At 35.8% G+C, this 24,999-nt stretch overlaps 1 protein-coding gene across 3 annotated transcripts in view; it reads right to left on the minus strand.

Moving 5' to 3' along the window:
• Window positions 1-425: 425 nt before the first annotated feature.
• Window positions 426-24,999, minus strand: part of quo (quattro) — a 32,959-nt gene continuing 8,385 nt past the window's right edge. The window contains exons 2-23 of one of the 3 annotated variants that reach the window (XM_052559485.1): window positions 23,851-24,048; window positions 21,121-22,981; window positions 18,533-18,703; window positions 17,533-17,656; window positions 16,395-16,488; window positions 16,144-16,230; window positions 15,373-15,489; window positions 14,806-14,901; window positions 13,946-14,094; window positions 13,586-13,724; window positions 12,189-12,311; window positions 11,762-11,956; window positions 10,183-11,201; window positions 8,640-8,952; window positions 7,758-7,847; window positions 5,950-6,180; window positions 3,584-3,754; window positions 3,336-3,513; window positions 1,495-1,611; window positions 1,207-1,416; window positions 793-998; window positions 426-596 (exon numbers count right to left, since the gene is read on the minus strand). In XM_052559485.1, coding sequence (XP_052415445.1) covers window positions 555-596; window positions 793-998; window positions 1,207-1,416; window positions 1,495-1,611; window positions 3,336-3,513; window positions 3,584-3,754; window positions 5,950-6,180; window positions 7,758-7,847; window positions 8,640-8,952; window positions 10,183-11,201; window positions 11,762-11,956; window positions 12,189-12,311; window positions 13,586-13,724; window positions 13,946-14,094; window positions 14,806-14,901; window positions 15,373-15,489; window positions 16,144-16,230; window positions 16,395-16,488; window positions 17,533-17,656; window positions 18,533-18,703; window positions 21,121-22,981; window positions 23,851-24,048 — 5,931 coding nt within the window. In that variant the 3' untranslated portion in view covers window positions 426-554. Of the gene's footprint in view, window positions 597-792; window positions 999-1,206; window positions 1,417-1,494; window positions 1,612-3,335; window positions 3,514-3,583; window positions 3,755-5,949; window positions 6,181-7,757; window positions 7,848-8,639; window positions 8,953-10,182; window positions 11,202-11,761; window positions 11,957-12,188; window positions 12,312-13,585; window positions 13,725-13,945; window positions 14,095-14,805; window positions 14,902-15,372; window positions 15,490-16,143; window positions 16,231-16,394; window positions 16,489-17,532; window positions 17,657-18,532; window positions 18,707-21,120; window positions 22,982-23,850; window positions 24,049-24,999 lie in introns of all 3 variants that reach the window. The other 2 variants (XM_052559484.1, XM_052559486.1) reach the window with 2 other exon arrangements.

Below are 24,999 nucleotides of genomic sequence, written 5' to 3' on the forward strand. Positions count from 1 at the left end.
CTCTCATATCTCATATGTCAAAAAGTCTTGTGTGGGGGCCCTGGAATATTTACTTATATATTTCCTTTTTGCCTTGTGGGCAAAAAGGTCGAGAACCACGTTATCTTTAGGAAATACAATTTTAAAATCCTTTCCTCAACTAAACTATACAGGGGCTTAATGTGTGTGTTTAAATATAAATAACATTTTCACATTCATTCAAAGTTTATAAAATAAGTTTTTAAAATAATTCCAATGAGAATTAAATAATTTCTTGCAGACCAGAGACTTTTTTTTTTTTTATCAAAGCAGTTTTATTAAACGATTACACCACTGTTTGTGTTTTAATCATCTGTGCAATAAAGGCTAACAGAAACAGAAATAAAAAATAAAAAAATGTAAGTTTTTAACATTTAAAGGTTAGTCCACACACACTCACACAGAAATAAATAAATAAAATAAACTTTATTTTAGAGTTTCACAGGATTGATAGGTATAAAAGGTAAAAAGGTGAAAAGAATGGGCCTGACAACATAAAAGCATGACGCAATTACAGTATAAACATACACGATGGGCTATACTTCAGTTGACTTTCCTATGACGCTCGTCCCTTGAACCTGTAAAGAACAAAGAGAGTAAATGAAAATATAAATATACAGAATATTCCAAATCTCAACACACCTGAAAATTAACTATAAAAATAGCTTAAACCAGTTAGCTTAAAATTAAACAGCTTAAAAGTCTCGAAAACGGTAATGCACAAAGTAGAAATTTCCTAAGTACTATGAAAACAGTTAAATCTGTATGCCATACTGTAGTGCACGAATGGTCTGTGGGTTGGCCTGCTGGGTTAGTGGGTTTCACGCTGCATTCGTGGTTGTGGGCACACGCTTTTTTCACCCCAACGACAGGTGTCTGAGACTGGGCGTGGTCACAGTCTCCACCAATCACAGACGAGCAGCTGTGACCAGAACTGCTGAAGCAGCTAACACTTTCTCCTGAGGACACCGAACTCTCCACTGAAACACAACACATCCTATTAGCAACATACAGTTTATTGCATATATTGTATATATATATACCTCAATATATGCACCTGGGTGTTGAACTGCAGTGAATGTATCTAAATAACAAGATAGTTTTTTTTTATCAGAACTATTTATTTGATTGAGAAAAAGCATGACCAGATGAAACATTGCATGGATGTCATTGTTAAGAAGGACGTACCCAGTGTACTCTGGTTTCCGCTCTCCTGGTCTAAATCATCTTCCTCCAGGATCCCTGATGTCCCATGGACGTACCGGACAACATCTCCTCCACTCACATGACCCACAGGAGATGTGGAGCCCCATCCAGAGGACGAGGATGATTGGCTTCCAGAGGATGACGTACAGCTGGCCGAGCCAACGGAGTTCAACCGGAGGACAGGAATCCCACCTACGATATAATATCATATAGAGTTAAATAAGATCAATCTCTCAGGCTACCCAACGTTTAACCGTGACGGGGCTTCACCTCGTCCTGTGGGAGAGCAGTTGATGGCTCGGTCATTGATGGCCATCTCACTGGGCTGGATATCCATGAAGGGTTTATGACCGATTCCCATGAACACCCTCTCCTGCATACGGATCTCTGCGAGGAGACCAGCAAACAAACAAGCCGGGGCTATTAATAACATCTGTGACCCTGGAGCACAAAACATTTTTTTGAAACTGAGATTTATGCATCGTGAAAGCTGAATGAATAAGTTAGTAAAAATAGAAAAACATTTGGCAAAGATACAACTATTTAAAAATCGGGAATCTGAGGGTGCAAAAAAAAAAAAATATATATATATATAAATAATGAGAAAATCGCCTTTAAAGTTGTCTAAATTAAGTTCTTAGCAATGCATATTAGAAATCAAAAATTACATTTTTATACATTTACGGTAGGAAATTTACAAAATATCTTCATTGGAACATGATCTTTACTTAATATCCTAATCATTTTTGCCATAAAAGAAAATTATTTTGTCCCATACAATGTATTGTTGGCTACTGTTACAAATATACCTGTGCTACTTATGACTGCTTTTGTGCTCCAGGGTCTTAAAAATGAAAAAGAAGGCGGCTAGCCGCACACTGAATCCAATAATGACTAAGAAAATCTACTTAAATATTTTTTTTCTTTTATAAATTGCATCGTGCAAAAAGTGCATAGTGCATGTGAGTTAAAAGCGAATGGACACCAGCAATGCTTGATGCTCACATCTTCAACAGTGCAACCAATTCTGATGAAAAGCACGGCTGTTAAACATCTATGGGACGCATCGAATGGGTGGACTATTTTCGGGAAAATGTGATGAAAGTGAAAGTGATGAATAAATGCATGCAGCTGCATATGGGAGGTGAGATTCTGTCGTTCATCTTTCAATCCTTATCACATTCCTCAACACACAAGAAAACGTCTTTATTAACTTTCACATTTCTGATTCTCATGAGGTGCTGAGGTTGCAAGGTTTTCATTTTATAATCAAACAAAGAACTAAAGATAAAGAGTGGATTGCAGCAATAACTGCATTAAATCACGGCTTTACAGTAAACCTACAGTAGATTAACTTCAAACATTTTTTACGATTTACATCTCAGTTGGGGATTTCATTTGAAGTTGCACCTGAAGAGGATTGAATTCCCAAAAAGCCAGCAATATTTCAAGAGATTGCCAGAGAATAAGAGATCAAATCTAATCACAGGTTATTTTTAGGGCTCTAATTTGCTATCAAAATGTGTGTTGTTTTTTTTTTTTACATATTTTGAAGTATATTGGCAACCAAACAGTGGCTTCCATAATATAATAATAACATGGAAGTCAATGGAGACCAGAAATGGTTTGGTTACCAACATTCTTCAAAATATCGTTTTTTTTTTTTGTTTGTTTTAAAAAACAAAACAACACTTCCACTATTATCTAAGAGTTTTCCCTCAATAAACTCCAAATTACTGCTTACTGACACTAAGGTAGTTGTTAAAAACAATATAATAATAATAAAAATAGTTGTTGTTAAGTAGTTGTAGGCACAGGGTAGAGGTCAGGGATCTAGATTATGGTTATGCAGAATAAAGCATTAATATGTGATTTATAATTATTAATATGCATGCTAATAAGCAACTAGTTAATAGTTAATAGTGTTTCCATATTCTAAAGTGTTCCCAGAGGTTTGGAAGAAATTGAGGGAGAGTAAATGATGACAGACTTTCATTTTCTTTAAGCAATACAATAACCTGAATCGAAATAAAACCTAGAGCAAGAAACTAGATTAGCTCATAATAAATAATCATAATTCATGTTTATCGAGACCAAAGCGAACTGATTACTTCTGTTGAGGACGGCTTGTTCCCACAGGATCCTCTCCAGGTCTCTGGTCCAGTTCTCCTTCACTTCTCGACTCGGTGCCTGAAGGACGTACGTGTCCTGAGACTTCCTCCTTCGAAACCAGATCTCAAAACACAGCCCGCTGTCACCAGAGTTATGGGTCATACCGATGTCTGACGTCTGCGAGAGCACAGAAAGCTAAAGGGAAAGCCGTCTCTGTTTGGAGCTGTCCAGTAATGTAGAGGTTTACCTTGAATGATTGTTTGTAGATGTACGTGTCATTCCCGACGTCGGTTCTGCGTGTCTTACTGAAGAGGATGAGATCTTGGAAGAGAAAGATGTGACGGTAGCATTTCTTCTTCCTGAAGGTCAACATGAACTCGTCCTGACGGATCAGCTGGCCCTGTTCCTTCAGATTCACCTGCACACACATCAACACAATAACATGAACGCATTTGGCAGATGCTTTTATATTAACATATTAACTGCTTTTGCATTCAGAATGTTTTTTCAAAACAATTAAAACATCAAAAAAGTTGACTTGCATTCACCTTCAGAACCTTTTATATCTATACTACTGTTCAGTTTGGAATAATTACTTTTTAAAAGTTTATAAAGGAAAAGCCTGCATATATTTGATCAAAAATATAATAAAAACAGTAATATTGTGAACAGTTTAAAATAACTATTTTCTATGTGAATAAATACTAACATGTAATTTATAACTGTGATGGAAATCTGTATTTTCAGCATCATTCCTCCAGTCTTCAGTGTCACATGATCTTCAGAAATCATTTTAATATACTGATTTACTGCTCAAGAAACATTTCTGATTATTATCATTGTTGAACACAGGTGTGTTGTCGAATTTTTTTTTATATTAATTTAATAATATAATATTAATTACTGAAACATTAAATTGATCAAAAGTGATAGTAAAGACATTTATAATGAAGATTTTATTTTATTTCAAAACGTTCTATTCATCAAAGAATCCTGAAAAATGAAACGTATCTCAGTTTCTACAAAAAATATTGTGCAGCACAACTGTTTTAAACATTGATAATAATCAGAAATGTTTCTTGAGCTGCATATTATTCTGATTTCTGAAGATCATGAGACACTGAAGACTGGAGGAATGAATAAATTTTAACATAAAAAAAACAGTTGTTTTTAATTATTGTAATGATATTTTACAACAAAACTGCTTTTACTATATATACACAACTGTCTCAGCACACAGGTGGAGGGAGTGAACCAGTTAGTTCACTGTTCTTATAAAAGCTTGCTGTCTGAAAATAAACGCATGAAATATGATGGTATTTATCTTTTTTAATTATAGACACTGTGTGAAGTGGGCAAAACTCACCTACATCTCACGCCCGACCATCCTGATCTATAAAAATATCTCTATTTCAGTCTGCATTCAGTTTGCAGACAAATATGTTTTGCCTTATTATGCAAAACAACACATATCATAGATTTATGACTAAGCAGATAAACAGTACAGACTTTGAACCTGTGCAAGTTGATGGGTGCTGCTATGGTATTTCTAAGGGTTTTTAGTGGATTTTAGTGTTAGTGCTAGGTTGTTGTTTTTTTGTCTTTAAGTCTGTGTAACTTTCCGTTCTCTAGATATGACTCAGGTTCATTCAACGTAAGTATTTTACACACTGAAGTTTAATGCATCCTCTCAAATCTCTGACCCTCCGTGTGTGCAATAATGACGCTTGCAATGACATGCTTTTCTAAATGACAGGGTTTCAGAAGAAATTTGCCTAGTTCTGTTAAAAAGAAAAAAAAAAGAAAAAAGGAACTGAGGTATTCTGAGATGTTGTAATCTCATCTTTCTGGCACTCCAGTTTCAATTTAATATTATGAATATACTATTATACTATTTATTCATATTGTAAATTTTTTATACATTTCAATATATTTTATTTCAATTTTTGTTTGTTTTAGTAATTTTATCCTTTTTACTATTATTTTTAATAATCTTCATTCAACTATAATTTATAAAGCTCAATTTATTTTATTAATAAATTAGTTAATTCATATTTTAAAACAAGTAACTTAAAATGAGTAAATTAATTTTTTTTAATTTTAGCACTTTAGTTATCCAATATTTATATTTTAATTTATTTCATTTTTATTATTTAGACAATAACGTAGTTCATAGTTTATATTACTAGAATTTCCAAAAACAATAGTTTGGATATACGTACTAAAAATACTCATTTAGATTATAGAACTAGAATTATTACTATAACTCATTTAGAGGAAAAGCATCAGAAGTATCACACTCAGGAATATAAAGAATAAAAGTCCCATGAATAATAGTCCAAAGGGGTATTATTTTATGTGCCATCTTGTTGGTTTCTTAAATGCATGAATAAAAATTAAAAATTAAAAAACATTAATTTGTTAAAATGATTTTTGATTTAGTTTAGAATTTTAAAATGAGCAATTTTAGAACTTCTAAACTTGTATTGCTTAGTTGCCAAAGAAACATTTCTTTAAAAAAAAAGTTTAAGATCTAATATTCATATTTGACTTAATTTCAGCTCTAGTTTAAAGCACCCAAACCTGTAACAGTGTGATTTAGCGCTGACTCACGTCACAGTCCTGGATGTCGTCCATGGCGAGCAGGTCGTTTCCGTGTCGCAGCTGGAGCTGGATGATGTTCAGCGCGGTCTGTATCTGGAGCCGCTCGTGTCCTGCGTGTGCGCCGCTCTCACACTCACACAGCATGTCCTGCAGCAGCAGACCGTATTTACTGATGCGCTGCACGGGCTTCAGCAGATACGAGGACAGATCCATCTTATCACCCAGCAGCTGCTGCTTCCGCTGCAATTCACATCAGATCACTACAATTAATACACAAGCACGGCGACAGAACTGAGAATGTTTGGGATTAAACTCATCAATGATTGTCTAAACAGGACATTTTATGTCTCATCTTGTTTGTTTATTGATAGCATGAGGTCAACGAGAATTTTGTAGAAATCAATGCCGTTATGACTTTTCTGCAAGGTCAACACTGAATATTTGTGTTATGTGTGTCCCCCATGAGCTGGTTTATTCTGACAGGTATTTAGATGGAAATCATCACGCCACTCATTTCAAGAAGAGTCAAACTTCTGCCGAATGAAAGCTTTATCCCGAGGCCACGGATTTCCAACAGAATGACCTCAACGTTTCCCAATGTTTGCACAGTACTTTCCTTTTTGTCTGATATATCGCATCACCAGATAAACTATTTCATAATCTTATTTTCTGAAGAATTTTTCCCTGTTATTTCACAAGCTTCAACAGAAAAGAGCTGGATAGGCATCATTTATGTGTGTAATACTTTAACATAGAAAAGTACACATGCTTTTGTTGAGCATCAAATAACATCGAATTCATAGATTGATTTCGCTGTATATGTAATAAATGAGATGCTATGAATGGGATTTCATACATTTATCATTAAAAATGGCTTTTTCTGGCTATATGATTTATCATTAAATGAAAGTTGCTACAGAACTTTTGTCATTTTTGTAATTTTTTATTGATTTAAAAATATTTCAGTTTGGCTTTAATTTAAAAAGCTAAATTAATTTAAGCTCTAGTAATTTTAGTCCTTTTAGGTAACATTCATATTTGTTTAAGTTGATCAAATTTGTATTTGTATATGTTGTATATATTATTTGTATGTTGTTTTTATTTATCTAAAGTTGTGCCACATCTGTTTATACATGGGTCAAAGATGTTAAGGAGTCTGCATCAAAATAAATTTATAAATGTGATTTTACGTCCATTGAAAGCACATTAAATCCAAGTAAAGTGTCTACTTTTAAGGTGCAAACACGTTTATGGAGAATAAAATGTCAATATTTGGTTGAAATAATGTTACATTGTCATTCAGTGTAACATAATATTTATGTAATAATTCAAACATGCTTACTCTGACTTGTACATATGGAAATATATAAAAGAATAATGGAGCATGTTACATTTTATTGTGTTTTAAATGAGTAAAAAATCTCTTACTGACAAATGGGCAAAACCAAGATAGTGTCAAATTCAATACTCAAGTCTAATTACAGCTAATTAGTATTTGGTATGAAAGTAATTAGTATTTTAGTCTGTTGTAAATATGCCTGACAAGATTGTTACACTGAATGATATTTTAGTGGCTGTCTTTTGTAAATCAAGGGAAAATGTATGATATTTATATTTTGCTCTGAAAAACAAAAACAAAATTGCAATTACATTACACAGAAAACTTTTTAAAAATGTTTGGGGAAAAAATCAACAATTTAAAGCAGTATTACACATTGTTTTTATGGTAAACCCTTTTTTGTCTCGGACCCACATTCAAATTCTACTGAATACTGATGAAATTAGCTTAAAATATGACATTTGGATGAAAATCTGACCTTAAAGAAGTCTCTCCCGTGATCGATGAGCAGTCTTTCAGAGCGAGGCTTGTTCTTGCTGTATAATGCGTACAGACCAAAGTTTTCTTTCTGAATTTAAGAGACACAATGTTAGAATCATGGTGCAAACAAGTGGGCTATTTTATTTTTTATTTGCATGTGCATTTGTTTCTTTATGAGATTGACACAGTCATCAAAACAGTTTATATATATATATATATATATATATTCTCCTCATATCTTTACATTTATATGTTTCTTTGTTTGTTTGTAAGCAATATTCATTATTCCAAATACTGGATGCAGTTTTTTTAAGTATTTCAAATATAAAAAAAAAAAACATCTATAATTATGTGTAAATACATAGCAATTTAAATCTTTTATTTTTCTCTAATACACATTATATTAGATACTGTTGTTTTTTATTTATAGCAGCATAAGTATAAAAACCACACTACAATCTCATTTAAGTACCTTGCAATTTAAATATATACAATAATAAATATATATTTATTGCATAACATAATTTACTGTACTTTTATTTTAGTTATGAAAATTCAATTTTTGGCATTCATTTTGCAAATATGTTCTTAAATGTCATGGAAATAATGCAATGCAAATAGTAATGTTCCTAAAATTATGATCTCCTAAAAATGACAAATATCTAGGCTTAATTTTCTTTATGCAAAATATAATCATGTTATCCATGTCTTTTTGTGGGGTGAAATGTGACCTGCTTTTGCTTTTGAGTTGCATGGCTCTTTCATTATAAGTGTATTTATTTTCTAAGTCCTGTAACGCTACATTAATGGGTTCTTTGTGGTGCTTCAAGAGCGTCTCTGGTATCAGGCTGTAAAACTGTGTCCTGCTCGGAGCGCTCACGTGTTTCAGGAAGCAGCGTCCGACGGAGAAGGGCTCCTTCAGACACAGCTCCAGCTCCTGAAGGAAGTGATGCTGGTGAAAGTCTCGCAGCTTCTCCAGGTTCCCAAAGATGCTTCCTCTCTGTCCGCGCAGGTCCTGAGGCACGTCGGGACGCTCCAGCTCCGGCATGTAGTTCTCCACCACGTACCCCAGCGCCCTCACATACTCTCTCTCCGTCTGGAGCAGCTCCTTCATGATGCGCTGGAGCTTACTGTCAGGAGAGCGACAGAAAGATTGCTGCCTTCTGACAGGATCCATGTGCTCCTCTACAACACTGACATTATAAACAATTACTCAAACCTACTATTTCAATTATCTGAAATTATTTTACAGGCAGGGCACATCTGTATAATTCAGTTTAAGACATGTTACGTTCCTGCCCTGAAATATGAATTAACATGAAGGAATCATCACAATTACCCAGAAGCGTATGTCTAATAAACTAAAATATGGTTTCTAGTGAAAAACAGAACTTATGTAATAAAGCGTGTACATGTTGTGATGCAATGATGTATGTCATTATGGTAATGGTACTTCACATATATAGTTTTGTGATGGAGATAATATTATAATAAAATTATTTTAATATTTTTTAATGTAATATTTAAACTGAATTGATAATTGAAACTATATTTTGGATAATATCATATTAAAATTGTATTAAATATATCTTTATCGTATTATTACAATTATAATGGAACAATACAATTATTTCATTTTATTAAATATCATGGGTTAATTTTATTTTGAATTTGCAATGGAATTATGTCACTGGATAATAGAAAATGAAAGCTATTGTTTTATTGTAACATTAAAACAATTTTATTGTTACAAATTTTAAACTTAATTAAATAATAATGAAGTAATGATTATTTTATTTAAACAGAAATATTGGATATTTAAAATGATTTATTAAATAATATTTTATTATAACAAATTATAATAATATTTTATTATAACAAATTATAATATAATATAAAACACACACACACACACACATATATATATATATATATATATATATATATATATATATATATAACATTAATACTTTTTTACTATTATTGCTAGATTTGGAAATTAAAACTACATTTTGTATACAAATTAAATTAAGATTAAAATACATACATAAAAAATTGGGATAATGTTTAATAAAAAATATTTAATTAAATATTGTTTTATCATAATATTGAAACAATTTTATTTTAACACATTTTAAACTACATTTAATAATCCTGTGGTAATGATTATCTTATTTTCAATTTACAAAAACTATTTTATTAAACAATATAATAATAATAAATCGTTTTATTTTAAGAATATGAATAGTAATGCTACATAAAATATTTATGTTATGCTATTATTGGTATATTTTGAAATGGAAACGACATTTTGGATAAAAATGAAAGGTGCTTCATCTGATTTCCTTTCATTTGGAATGTGATGTGTGCAAACAGATGTGTCTAGCTCTGTATCTTCACGATTCTTCATCACTTTGACTCACAGTACAGAGCTGCTGTGATCCAGCATGAGGTCAGGCCTGAAGACTGGAAGATCTGGTGAAATCAAGCTCTGCTCGTCAGATTTCGTCTCACTGACGTCGCTCTGGCTCAGTCCAGAAGCGCTAGAACAGAAGCTGTCCTGGTGAGACAGTTTAGAGCTCTGTCCATCCCATGATGCTCTGCTTGAGTCACTCTCTTGACCGGAAGCTGCACATCTCTGGTCTTTGTGCTTGACTGCAGTCTTGCGAACAGAAACATGATAGCTGGTGACTGGCAGACAAGAGTCTTCGCTTCGAGAGCGGACCAGGGCTGTATAATGCATCGAGTGGTTGACCTCGGTGACCCGGCCTGACTTTCTCAGATCACTGTCGCTGTGAGAGTATATGCGAAGACGCTTCTTTAATTGCATCGTCGGTTCATTGTGTGATGTGGAAACTTTGCTTCTGCTTTGGTGGAAGTGTTGGCCTCTTCCTTCCTCTTTCGGTTTGAATGAGTGGTGAAGATGCAGTTCTCTGTGCGTGCTTTGGGTCATTATTGGGTCAGAGTTTGAAGACGGTGATGTTTCTCTCGTCACAGGCTCACAGTGGAGGTGGAAATGCGTCACTGTCTCTTTAACAAGACTATTTCGAGTCTCTGTACGACCGCCAGTAGGGTTTATTTGGGGGTCGCCTTCATTTTCTCTAAGGCTTGTTGTGATTGCGCTCAGGGTCGGTCCTTTCAAGCGGGCCGCGCTGTCCTTTTGTGGCGATCCCAGAGGCGTTTGATTTCTATATGAGGCCTGCAGTATCTCGGTGAGCCGCTGTCTGATGTCTCGGCATTGAGCCCAGACCGCATTCCACATGAATATCCCATCCGGGTGCCTCTCCAGCAGCGCCGAGCTCTTGTCCTGAAAGTGCTGGGGCGAGAAGTCTTTGAAACGCTCCTCAAAAGCCTTCAGTGTGCTCAAGGAGACACACTCGGGAGAGTTTGTGCTCTGGGTGTGTTCTAGATACTCCATGCACTCTTTGACAAGAGATGAGGCCTGGAAAACAGAGAAGATGAAAGTCATTTCAGGCTATTAAATAATGTCTGTGTGTTGTACAGTACATTGAAAATAATATTATTTGATTCGTTTCTAATTATTTGTAATGTTTTGCTCAGTACAGCTGCATTTATTTGATTAAAAATACGATAAAATCAGTAAAATTGTGAAAAATTATTACAGTTTAAAATAAAAATTTTCTATTTGGATATTTTATAAAATTAAATTTATTCCTGTGATCAAAGCTGAATTTTCAGCAGCCATTAATTCCGCTTTGCATCACAGGAATTAGTTATTTTAAAATATAAAGAATGTGTAAGAAATTTATTGTTAGTATTCCAAACTTTTTGCAATAGTTTATATTAATTCATTTGTAATGGAATTTCATTTCAATAATTATGTGGTAATGATTATTTGATTTAAACTTGGTAAATATATAATAAATAAGACATTTTTGGATAAAATGGCTTGTAAAAAACCAACAAAGTTAAACGGCTTGCAACTGTTTCATGTTGACTTTGATCAGGGCAGTTACTGTAATTGTCTGTTTGTTGACGAACCTCTTCACAGAAACGATAGAGATGGACAGAAGTCTCCAGCTCAGATTTACGCTCCTCAGCTTTCAAGAGAAACCCGGTCATGTTGGTTTTGAAAGTGGTGACGTTACTAGCAAAAGCCTCAGTTTCAGGAAAGTGCGTTCCTTTGGTTCTCCTCTCCACTTCTTTTATCAACAACATCGCTTTTTCTTTTTTCTCCTAGAAATAAAAATGACATGCAAACATTATGCAATACCTCAAAAATGTTCGAAATGTCATGAATCTTCATTATTATTCACATTATCGTACCATTTTCATAATCTCTGGTATTTGATTACTTTTTAATTCAATAAAACTCTGCAGTTTACATAAATCTATAATCCACAATCTAACTAGTCTGATAAGATTCAGGCATTGATATTATGGCCCATTCATCTAGAGGAAATGTTACCTTGGCTTGTATAAGAACAGACTGAACGTCTTGAAGTCTCTGCTCTATCTTCAGCAGAGTTTTCTCCGTGTCATCTTTGTCTTTCTGCCATGACTGCTCTTCTGCATCACACCATTTCTGGATCTGTGAACAACATAAACAACAATTAATAATACACAAGCATTAAAAGAGCTCAATTTATGGTGTACAGTATTTATGTTCCCAGAAGAATCTAGTGCTGACTCCACCAGACCTCTTTAATAAAGACAGCTGTGCTACAGTGATGATAAACACTGAAATCCATTTTCACTCGTCCCTTAGTTTACATAAAATTATAACACTTTACAGTAAAGCGCCATCTGTTAACATTATCGACAGTTCACGGTTCAATAATGCAGCGATTCCTCCAGTGTTGTGGCGTGTAAAATGTGCTTGAACTGTGCTTATTTCTCTCCTGATTCAGACCAGATGACCTTTCCACTGAATAAGGCAATATCCAAGCAATTATTATGAATTATGGACTATTTCTTTAGACAGAAGCAATGGTTTGGAGTTCAGATGGATTTGGCTTCTCAAGACATTAACTGATGGACTGGGGTGAATAAATTCCTTTACATTAATGTGATGTTTTTATCAGTTGTTTAGACTCTCATTTTGACGGCACCCATTCACTGCAGAGCATCCATTGGTGAGCAAGTGATATAACTTGTCCAGTTCTGATGTAGAAACAAACCCATCTACATCTTAAATGGCCTGAGGGAGTAAATTTTTTTAGCCAATTTTCATTTTTGGGTCAAATATTAATTTAATGTATGAACTGATGCTAACAAATGAGACCCTATTATAAAATATCACACATAAATGACAAATGCATGATTACTGAATGTGATTATGCACTTTGAGAGTATTTTTAAAAGCACAAATTCGTTATTTTTGGATCTAGTTAATGCACACTTCTAGTTAAGCATCGTAGATCATGCCACAGTTTCCATATTTCCCATCTTTGCATAGTCAAGGTTGGATATACAACATAATTTTCAGTTCTACTGATATATGTTTAAATGGTGCATTTTTACATTTAGTACCTTTTTTCATTATATGTGGCTTACGACTATGTTTTGGTGCTACAAATGCGTTTGCACCACAACATTTCTTCATAATCTCCTTACAACAGCATGTCTATCTACCAGCCTGAATCTTTAGTGTTAGTCCAACTCTTCTCAAAACATTCTCCTCCGACAGCTGAGAAATGCTGATCACTTTATTTAGCACAGTGATGTTATGTTTCACTATGAAGGTTGAGACCGTCTGCCCTTCTAACGCTGGATGATTATTCCCCGAGGCACAATGTTTATCTTGTGTTATTTTCAGCTCTGAAGCACGTTCTGTGGGATGTCGTGATGGGATGTAATGCATACTGTGCCGAGCGAGTCTTCTGCTTCTCTCAGAACAAGAACATGTTCGAGGTGTTGCAGTGACTGGTTGGATTTCATCACTAGCGTGTGAACGGCCTCTTCCACCTGGTTATACAGACACGTCACAGACTCCAGAGAGTCCCTGCAGGAGACAGAAAAGAGACAGAGAAGTGTTGTGTGCCCTCTACATACTGGCCATACTTTTCCAGTTTGTGTTTCTTATTATATATGTGTTCTCCAGTGGAGCTCACTGTGTGTCTAAAGGCTCTTGGTGTTGGGAAAACAGCTGTCCAAACATCATGGGCGCAGCTGAGCTCTAATCATGATCAAATGTGACTAAACCCAGCCTGCTGAGAGAAATACCTGAAGTCTTCAGACTGAGCAAATCGAGACTCCTCCTTCCTGATCCTGGCCAGAATAGACCCGCCTTCTCTTTGGAGGGCGACCAATCGTGTGTCTTCAAGCACCATCTTCATGGAGCTCCTCTGCTGCTGGATGCAGGACTGGACATCCTGAACAATTGACCATTGATTTAGTTCGTTCGGGAGCAGAATTCCTCAGCAGGTCAAATTAAATAATTTTTACTTTATTTATTTGCATTTGTTTAAAATTAAGTTTTCAATTTGTGCAATTTCTGAATAAATAAATAATTTTTTTTATTATTATTATTAGCAGAAATTTAGTGAAAATTTGAGAAATCTTCCTGCATTTATGTTCATGCATTTTATGTTATGTATTCTAGTAATCATTTATTGAACATATCTGGTTGCTTCACATTACAAAAACAACATCAATGTGCCTTTCAATAGGCATAAAATATAACTGTACTATAACAATTTTTATTTTACTGATATTGGTATTGATATTTATTAATATTTCATTTATTGATATTTCGTTTTACATGTTAATTTCACCTATTTTCCACATTTACAGTCACCACTCAAAGGTAATTTATTTATAAAAAAAAAAATAAACTAAAAACTCACTAATAACTTTACATGTTAAACATAATCTTAAAATGAATGCATTATTACATTTGATTCTCATATTCATTTGTAGAGATCAGAATGAGTGATTGCAGTGTTTGATTTAGACAAAATTGCACGGAATTTCTCCGTTATCTGACATAATATGCAACTAATTACTGGCTTATTGTATCGGTTCAAATTTCAATATCAGTGCATCTCTATTTTCAGAAATGATCATGCAGAATCTAAAGTTACTTTTGCAGTGTCCGTCTTTTTAACATCAAGTCTCCTGATTGCTGTCTGCAGTAATGAAGATGCTGCTTGTAGGTCCAGATGAAAGAGAGAAAGTTTCTGAAAGACACATATGCGAAACACACGTTAGATAATCATTCACATACTGTGAAAGAAGGGTGTCTGTTGATTATTCAACTATTTGCTCAACAAAACATTTACAAGCACAAACTTAAAGCATGTGACCAGCAGACAGACAGCTGAAGGTAACTGCTAGTCATCAAGATGAAATTGTGTTTATAATCAACTCACATAAGATTAGGAAACGTTGTTACAGTACATATGTAAGTTAAAGAGCCATTGGGCTCTCAGGCCTCATATAATATACATTTTACAATTTGCATGATCGAAATGTTGTGATCCACCGGAGCACCTCGAAGTTGCAAGAATTGCAAATTCTGATGGCCGAAATTCTGCATTTGATATTTTATAAAAATGTTACATTGAGACTGTCGATATTCACTGAAAAGGTAAAGACATCAGTCAGACGGCAGCATTACTGGGTGTTTTTGTGATTGCTCTTGACCTAACCTGGTAAAATTGTAGCCAGTCTTCATGACTGTAAGGGAAGGATCCACCAAGGTCAGAGGTCAACTGCTGTCCATCCACTGTCTTATGGAGAGCTTTTAGTGACGTCACAACATCTATCTGAAAGAAAAGATCATGTACTTTAACATACTGCACTCAAGCATGAGTAAAACCGTTTTCATGTTTTTGAGAAAAGTCTCCTCTTGCTCACCAAGGCTGCATTCATTTGAACAAAAACAGAAATATTGTGGAATAATATTACAATTTAAAATATTAGAATTCTATTTCTTAATATACTTTAATATCTAATGTATTCTCTGCTGAATTTTCAGCATCATTACTGCAGTCGTCAATGTCACATGAATCTTCAGAAATCATTCTATCATGCTAATTAATATTTTTGACATATGATACATTTCATATGTTTTAGGATTCTTTAATGAATAGAAAGAACAAAAGAACAGCATTTATTTGAAACATAAACTGTTTGTTACATTTTAAATGTTTTTATGGTTAATTTTGATCAATTTAATGCATCCTCGCTGAATTAAAAAATAAAAATAAAATTGCTTTAAAATAAAAATAAATGATGCCAAAGGAGTTTAACATCTGTGTAATAGTAACAGGTACTGTGTATCAGCCTACAAAGCCCAGATCAACACCCAGAGCTGAAGGCATGTATATATTCTACTGTAGGTCTTAATTAAAAGGTTGCAGGTTTCCATGAAGGCGTAATTGCAGGGCACAACGAGTGTGTTTAGGGGTGTTAATTACCTGTAGACCAGGATGTTTTTCCAGTCGAGGATTTGTTTCTTTATCAACAAGCATCAAGATAGTGTGCACTGCATGAAGGGCCTGCTCCTGTACAACACACACATTCATCAGACACACAGGCTGGTGTGTGAAACATGCAGAAAGAGTAACTGCTGTTGCACTCTTGACTGCCTCCTACTGGACAACTTCATTTCTAGATTGTGTGCATAAAGGATTAGTTCAGATTGATTGTTTTCTAGGCAGATCCTCACCTGAACCATGAGCAGGGATTTGTAGAAGACAGAGGGCAGAGGGCACTTCCTGCTGTCAATCACTACAGTCAGCCCCAGCTCTCTGACCTCCATCCTGTAAAAACATGCATCTTCTTTTACATCAGTAAGTAAAGCCATATTTGGTATAGCATATTAAATTTGTGCAGCTTCCAGGAGAATAAAAAAATAAAAAAATCAGTATTGTCAAAATCCAACTGCCATCAAACCAGAAATTCTAATTATTGACAGAAAGTAAATTCAAAGTGTGCTGCACTTTTGTTTCTCATACATTATAGAAATAAACTGGCATCACCATTTAAATCTATTCTTAAATTATGTGGATTTATCAGCGCTTGTAAATAAGATGGCAATTCTAGTTATAATGTCTTGTTGTAATTATAAAACTCAGTGACAGCGAATAAACATAAATAACTATATACAATGCAGATTTGTAAAATATAAGGAATAGTCGTCTCGAACGGCCTTTTGGGGTGGATATGAAATATTGATTTGTGTTTAAATTATCTATGCATTATTATTATTATTATTATTATTATTAAGAAAAATCTCAATCACAATGTACTGTAAAAAATAATTGTCTTGCACTTGTTGCGTTTGTGTGAAACGAGAGCGCGAGAGAAAGTAGTGCCGGTTTCTTTTACCTGGATAAGCGGACTAATATACAACGTTGTTATGGACGTCCGCGAAACTACTTAAACATTACATTACACACACATATATATATATATATATATATATATATATATATATATATATATATATATATATATATATATATATATATATATATATGATTTAGCCTATCATTTGTGCCTAAAATCTATTTCTTAATAAAAAATCGGAGTAGAATTAATCGGAATTTATATATATATATATATATATATATATATATATATATATATATATATATATATATATAAAATCGGAGTATATATATATATATATAAATAAATTCCGATTAATTCTACTCCGATTTTTTATTAAGAAATAGATTTTAGGCACAAATGATAGGCTAAATGAGGCCGTTTCACATCGCTTTGTATTTGGATTGCTAAGCCATGTCTTTTACTGCCCTCTTGTGGTAAGTGAGCAGATTGGTCTCGGTTTGGTACAGTACCTGGGAATGGAGTGCAGATAGAGCAACAGTCTGCAGAACTCATGAGGAGAAAGTTGAGTGGTCGCCCAGCCTTTTCTGCCCCCGTAGACCTCAACCACAGCCCGGCCAGCTCTGTCACGACTGCCTGGTATTGGTAAGAGAACATACAGTATTAAGCTTAAAACAACACGATTTAACAGAATGAGCATATTTTCTGTGTTCGAGTGTGCAATACCTTTGTCATTTTAACGACAAACATGACAACATTTAGGAGCAAAAGCAAATAAATCACCATTGTCTGAAGTTGTTTATCTTCCATATTTGGATTGCACGTGGCTGCATGCTAACCGCTACATTATAGAGGCTGGTTAGTGGAATGTGCATGTGCAAAGTTAGAAGCAAGTAGTCATTTAGAAGGTAATTTTGGCTAAAGTAATTTGGATATAGGTTCACACCCCCAGGAGCAATCTGGGTGTTACTCTAATCATAATGAAATGTTATTATTTTTGTCTTTATTTGTGATCATGATGTAATTATCTTGACACATTAACATAACATAAGTTGCTTTTCTCATTTTATTTTTATGTTTTATGAAAAAAAAAGTTAATAAAATAAGAAACTGAAATGTACTCACCATTTCCCTGGTCAAAGTTTAAATTCAATTTACAGTTGTATGTTACTGTATATTACAAGTCATAAAATATTTTTCTTATATGGGAGCTGACTTACAGTAAATTCAGTTATTGGTCACTGATGATTCTCCTTGTATTGAATTTACCAATGGTTCTACTACGTTGGTTTTCTTGTATCTGTTTTTCAAACAAATGTACTGTATCTTGTGTCATCAGAATTATTTTTGTTGATGAAACAGGGTAAATGTGACAATTCGATTTTTTTGAGTGAACAAGTCTTGCTCAAGGAAACAGTTGTGTTTTTAAGGCTTTGCATGGATGAACATTAAACACATCACAACACATATATTCCTACTAGAATATTTATACAAATTGGTTATGAAGCATACCCGGTAGACAGATGATGCCTAGCTGGAGAAGGCTCTTGATTGTGGGGTCCTGGGAAAATAAAGTTGTCTGAACTCCATTCTCAGGCCGGCCAGTCAAGAGCTGATCAGTGTCTGATTTGTGGAGCTCTACTCCATTAACAGATGGAGTTGCAGCCTTTACAGATGAGTAGACTTCTTCAAAAATGAGAGATTACATTTATTTTCAACATTGGTAAATATGTTAACACAAAAGTTGGTGATTAAAAATGAATTCTACTTTTTCTGAACTTATTGCTTGACTGAAAATATACAGTATTGTTCAAAATAATAGCAGTACAATGTGACTAACCAGAATAATGAAGGTTTTTAGTATATTTTTTATTGTTACGTGGCAAACAAGTTACCAGAAGGTTCAGTAGATTCTCAGAAAACAAATGAGACCCAGCATTCATGATATGCACGCTCTTAAGGCTGTGCAATTGGGCAATTAGTTGAATTAGTTGAAAGGGGTGTGTTCAAAAAAATAGCAGTGTCTACCTTCGACTGTACAAACTCAAAACTATTTTGTACAAACATTTTTTTTTCTGGGATTTAGCAATCCTGTGAATCACTAAACTAATATGTAGTTGTATGACCACAGTTTTTTTAAAACTGCTTGACATCTGTGTGGCATGGAGTCAACCAACTTGTGGCACCTCTCAGCTGTTATTCCACTCCATGATTCTTTAACAACATTCCACAATTCATTCACATTTCTTGGTTTTGCTTCAGAAACAGCATTTTTGATATCACCCCACAAGTTCTCAATTGGATTAAGGTCTGGAGATTGGGCTGGCCACTCCATAACATTAATTTTGTTGGTTTGGAACCAAGACTTTGCCCGTTTACTAGTGTGTTTTGGGTCATTGTCTTGTTGAAACAACCATTTCAAGGGCATGTCCTCTTCAGCATAGGGCAACATGACCTCTTCAAGTATTTTAACATATGCAAACTGATCCATGATCCCTGGTATGCGATAAATAGGCCCAACACCATAGTAGGAGAAACATGCCCATATCATGATGCTTGCACCTCCATGCTTCACTGTCTTCACTGTGTACTGTGGCTTGAATTCAGAGTTTGGGGGTCGTCTCACAAACTGCCTGTGGCCCTTGGACCCAAAAAGAACAATTTTACTCTCATCAGTCCACAAAATGTTCCTCCATTTCTCTTTAGGCCAGTTGATGTGTTCTTCGGCAAATTGTAACCTCTTCTGCACATGCCTTTTTTTTAACAGAGGGACTTTGCGGGGGATTCTTGCAAATAGATTAGCTTCACACAGACGTCTTCTAACTGTCACAGTACTTACAGGTAACTCCAGACTGTCTTTGATCATCCTGGAGGTGATCATTGGCTGAGCCTTTGCCATTCTGGTTATTCTTCTATCCATTTTGATGGTTGTCTTCCGTTTTCTTCCACGTCTCTCTGGTTTTGCTCTCCATTTTAAGGCATTGGAGATCATTTTAGCTGAACAGCCTATCATTTTTTGCACCTCTTTACAGGTTTTCCCCTCTCTAATCAACTTTTTAATCAAAGTACGCTGTTCTTCTGAACAATGTCTTGAACGACCCATTTTCCTCAGCTTTCAAATGCATGTTCAACAAGTGTTGGCTTCATCCTTAAATAGGGGCCACCTGATTCACACCTGTTTCTTCACAAAATTGATGACCTCAGTGATTGAATGCCACACTGCTATTTTTTTGAACACACCCCTTTCAACTAATTCAACTAATTGCCCAATTGCACAGCCTTAAGAGCGTGCATATCATGAATGCTGGGTCTTGTTTGTTTTCTGAGAATCTACTGAACCTACTGGTAACTTGTTTGCCACGTAGCAATAAAAAAATATACGAAAAACCTTGATTATTCTGGTTAGTCACATTGTACTGCTATTATTTTGAACAATACTGTATGTGCCACAGCTAGATGGAGCTGTTGATCTCTCCTTTAAATTTTTTGTTCTTGGAAAAAATGAATTGTAAACTGAATCCATCATCATTCTCTTCCAATATACAGACATCTAACAGCTTCTCCATAAAACAGGGGGATGTAGTTATTTATGTTCCCTGCTTTTTGCTCTTTTTGGTCTTCATGAATGCTTTCATTCTGTTCTGCTAAATAAATCAGATGAAGGACTGCAGAAATTCCCCTGTGGATCGTTGTGCAAGGTCCTGACCATTGACCAGTGTCATATTGAACTCTTTTAAGATGACCTTTCAGAAGGGTATATTTTCTCATCCGCAATTGACCAGGGTCAAGGTTGTCTGTAAATCAGTTGATATGTAACGGCGGGCGGCAACTAGGCTTGGCCTCATAGTAGTTTAATTCTTGTACAAGCAACTGTTCATATCAGTCATGTTTGAACATGCTTTTCATTTAAGGATAAAGATCTAAAAAACAGAATGTTGGCCATATGACATGTTGCTTCAGATGTTCTTTTGACAACAAAGTGAGATGCGGGGTAAAATCTGTATGCAATTAGTCGACACACACAGCAAGCTTCTTCTAAATGTCTGTATCAAATCAAAAGCACAAGTCTCTTTTACATGCAGAGGTCAAACTCAACTTACCCTTTCTTGCTTCTTGTCGTCTGTTTAATTTTGGGGACACCAAATTAGCTGTGTGTTTTATTCCCTGGATAGAAGGCAACATGGGAATGATCTCTGGATAGACATCACTGCGGCTTCTGTTGGTTGGCTTGTGCGATTGCAGACACTCTTTAGTTGTTTCGGAGACTGAAGAGGATGATCGGGATTTAGACCTGCTTTTACCTTTGATCACCTGTGCAGGTGAACCTGGGACTCTTCCACTGTGTTTGTCATCACAGAAGACTTTGTAATCCAAAGGTCTGTTCTCATTTTGGAACAGGATATGACTGAACTGGGGCTGAAATAGAGGAGGTGTTTGTTTGGACGCCTGTGTTAGCTGAATCGGATTGAAACCCTGCAAAGATAGATTAGCATCTTGTCTGTGACCACTGTGGTCGGGGAAAGCCCTAAGTCCCATTTTGGGTAAGTGTTGGGTTTTGCCGTGTTTCTGGCCGCTAATCCTCATTTGAAACGAATCTTGTCTAAAAGAGTGCTTTAGTGCCTTAGTTCCTAGTGAAGTCTGATGGAGATCCTTTTGCTCTGTGAGGAATGTCTTGTGTTGTTGTCTTGCTTGGACCATGCTAAGGATCTGTTCGGTCATATGTTGGTCAGAAGACTCCGCATTCTCTCTTGAACTACAGTCATGAGGTATGCTCTGACTTGAGTTCTTTGGGGTTTGCTTTTGTTGGATTGAGTTATCAAAGGATTGCATTGGGTTTCTGTCTGCTTGGTTTGGTGTCTGGCCAAATGTACAACTCGAAGGTTTAAGTCTAAGGCCAACTCTGTATCCCTCACAGCTTGGCTCAACCTCCTTTACATCTGTCCTTGTTTCATCCAAGGAAGGCAGCATACTTGCTCTCTCAAAATTCACAGGGTTTCGGAGAGCTGCCATATAAGACTGCCGATACCTGCATTTGGATTCTGGATCGTTTTGCATGCTCTCATGTGGTTTGTTTTGCATACAGGGATTGCAGTCCTCTCCACACAAGTTAACAATACTTTTTGGGGCAGGTTGAGTTGTCCTGACTAACTTGAAACCCAGTGGTTTTGTGGGCATTGCTATATTGTTGAGGACCAAAGTATCTTTCTCCTTGTTGAACTCTAAAAGATCCACATATTCTCCTTCCAGCTCTCGGTTGTTTCTGCTGTCCCAGGTATTAGGAGATACCCAACCTACAGGTTTTCCAGCAAAACTGCTAATTGGATGTCCTTGGTCAACCTTCACCAATCTGTTGCCACCATCTACTAGTTGAACGGAAACCACCATCCCATCATTAGTTGGAAGGATCGTAGTTTCCATCTCAAGTGGTAAAAGGCCTATAGGTACCTGTGACTCGTTCGAAATCTCAGATTCAAGATCTTTCACACGGAGAGTTGGAGTTGAGCATGGCGTTGTTTCAGGCCAGATGTTAGATTTGGGCCTGTCAAGGAATTCTGGGTTGGCAACTTCAGTCCAGGGTACTTTCACAACCCCCTGATCAGAGGATAGCACACACTGACATAGAGGATTTCCATGACGTCCCTCATTTATTTCCCTTAGCCAAGACTCTGTGAATATGCATGGATAAGATGTCTCAGGAATGGGAGTCCCCTCAATTGCAGTACCCTCCAGCAACCTGGAACCAGCTTGCAACACCAGATTCTCTTGCCCCAGTAGGTCTTCCTGCACAAGAAGACTTTTGATGACGATTCGGGCTGACTGTTCACCAAAAGGTTCCACCTGCAAGTAGAAATCTCCAGGTCGAAGAAGTAAAGGGTTGATTGGGGCGAGTTGGATCACCACACGATCTCTCAGGCACAATGGCCAACCCTCACACTGGAACAGCACATCGGAGTATGCAGCCTAGTGGGAGAAAGAAAGGGCAAAGCTAGTTTGTTGACTTGCAGATAATTTTGGATTGACAGATTTTATGACCACAAGATTCCTAATGGCGTGGGTCTTGATGCAGTTTATTGGCTTGCACGCAAACATTCTTGAATCTCCTTCAAAAGAAGCTGCCTTGGAAGCCCTTTGTTCTTTCTGAAGATAAAACAAAACAATCTTGTGCTGAGTGGACAAGGATAAGTAGCTTGTGGGATCTGTGCCATAAAAAATCCACATGGAAACAATATATGCACAGGAAACTGCTTTCATTTTGCCCTGTATGCTAACATACTTTACCCGTTAAGGCTTAGTTTACCCAAACATAAAAATACATAATTGACTCCCTATTATGTCATTCTCACTGTCCCTTTCCATACACTGAACATGGCCTGTCATGCATCATAAAATAAGTCCTTGCAAACCAAGTCTACCATTTTCTAAATCTACTGAACCTTTATGCTAAAGTTGAAGAGTGGAATATGCTTATTTTGAGCTTGAATAGCTGTTTGCTCATACTATATAAGAAGAAATGGTAGTTTTGCAATTGTTAAATTCCCTACTTCATCTTAAAGGCATTATTCATTAAAACACCCTAGCTTCAGTTCTCACATCTCATTGTATAGCTTCAGAAGACTTGGAATAGCATGTAAGCCTTTGGACTATGGACAACCTTCTGTCACACGGGTTTAAGGATGACATGAGGGTGAGTGAAAAAAAAACACGTTTTTTCCAGTTATTAAATGAAAACAAGTCACTTGGTAGTTAGGCTATTGGCCGTTTTAGATGGTTGGCTTTTACTGCGGCAATGTCAAATTGGAAATCCGATGGTCTCTTTTTGTTGTACTCACACAGGCTGCTTGTTGCACACTCTCTAGGATATGTTTGGCTGGGATAAGGAAGTTCAGCAGGCACTGCAGTGCATCTCCATGGTAACGTTCCTCAATGGTGCGAAAGAGTTGGCTGAGAACAGTAGGAGCGGTAGCCTCAAACGGAGGGAAAAGAGATGACAGGGCGCTCTGAATGGACCAGTCCAGAGAGGAAGGGTTCTGAGGTGGAGAAATAGAGAGGTTTATTTGAGAGGTTTAAATAACTGTACTTTTTGTCTGAAAATATCCAGGGTTGCATAACATGATATATGATATTGCAGTTAGTGTGCATTATCCCTAAATGCTTTGTTTACAGATATAAAATGAGGTTGTTGTCAAATGGCTGTGGCAAAACCTTTTCAGAATCTCAACCCCTCCTAAATCTCACTTGTAACAGGGCCAAGCAAAGAGACAATGAAGCTTGTCATGTCAAGGTTTCACCATTTTGGCCCAAATAAATCCACATTTTCCATTCTGTTGTCCACCATGTGAAAACAGTGTGTCTCTTTCTTGCCTATGAGCCATTTTAAGTGTAAGAGACGGGCAATGCTATCAAATATTCATGGAAGAAATTACAGTACCTCGCAGCTAAAGAGCCATATTTGTTTACCTTGTTATTGTGTGTTGAACAAAGGTGATTTCAATAGAAAGGCGTCTTTACAGAAGCCGTATTGAGAGTTACAATGTCTCCTATTCATTTTACCTTTAATGACCATCTCCTTCTGCTTTGAATGTCTCTGGGACTTGAAAAAGTGAGTTTGTCCAAGATACACCTCATATGAGATGGTTTACCTCATGCCGAGGAGTTTTGTGTCACTAGCATACAAGTAAAACAAGGCAGAACAAAGAAAACACATGCTTTAAACATTGCTGAGAGTGTTTATGTACCAAACGTGTGTGTGTGTTATAGAAACATCCACATTCATGCACATCTGAAGGATTACAGGGTGTCTCATATTTGCTCTCCCAAATATTTATCATACATGTTTCTCAGCCAGTATTCTGTAATAAGGATGTTGGGTTCACATTTCATGTGTCCGACTTGGAATTATGTTCAAAGCAGATGTGGGAAGAGCACGGGGAATGCTGTCTGGAAAACTAATTAAATCTGTTCTCTTCCAGTCTGGATGA

Source organism: Carassius gibelio, chromosome B6 (assembly GCF_023724105.1).
Source record: "Carassius gibelio isolate Cgi1373 ecotype wild population from Czech Republic chromosome B6, carGib1.2-hapl.c, whole genome shotgun sequence".
NCBI classification, from domain to species: domain Eukaryota; kingdom Metazoa; phylum Chordata; class Actinopteri; order Cypriniformes; family Cyprinidae; genus Carassius; species Carassius gibelio.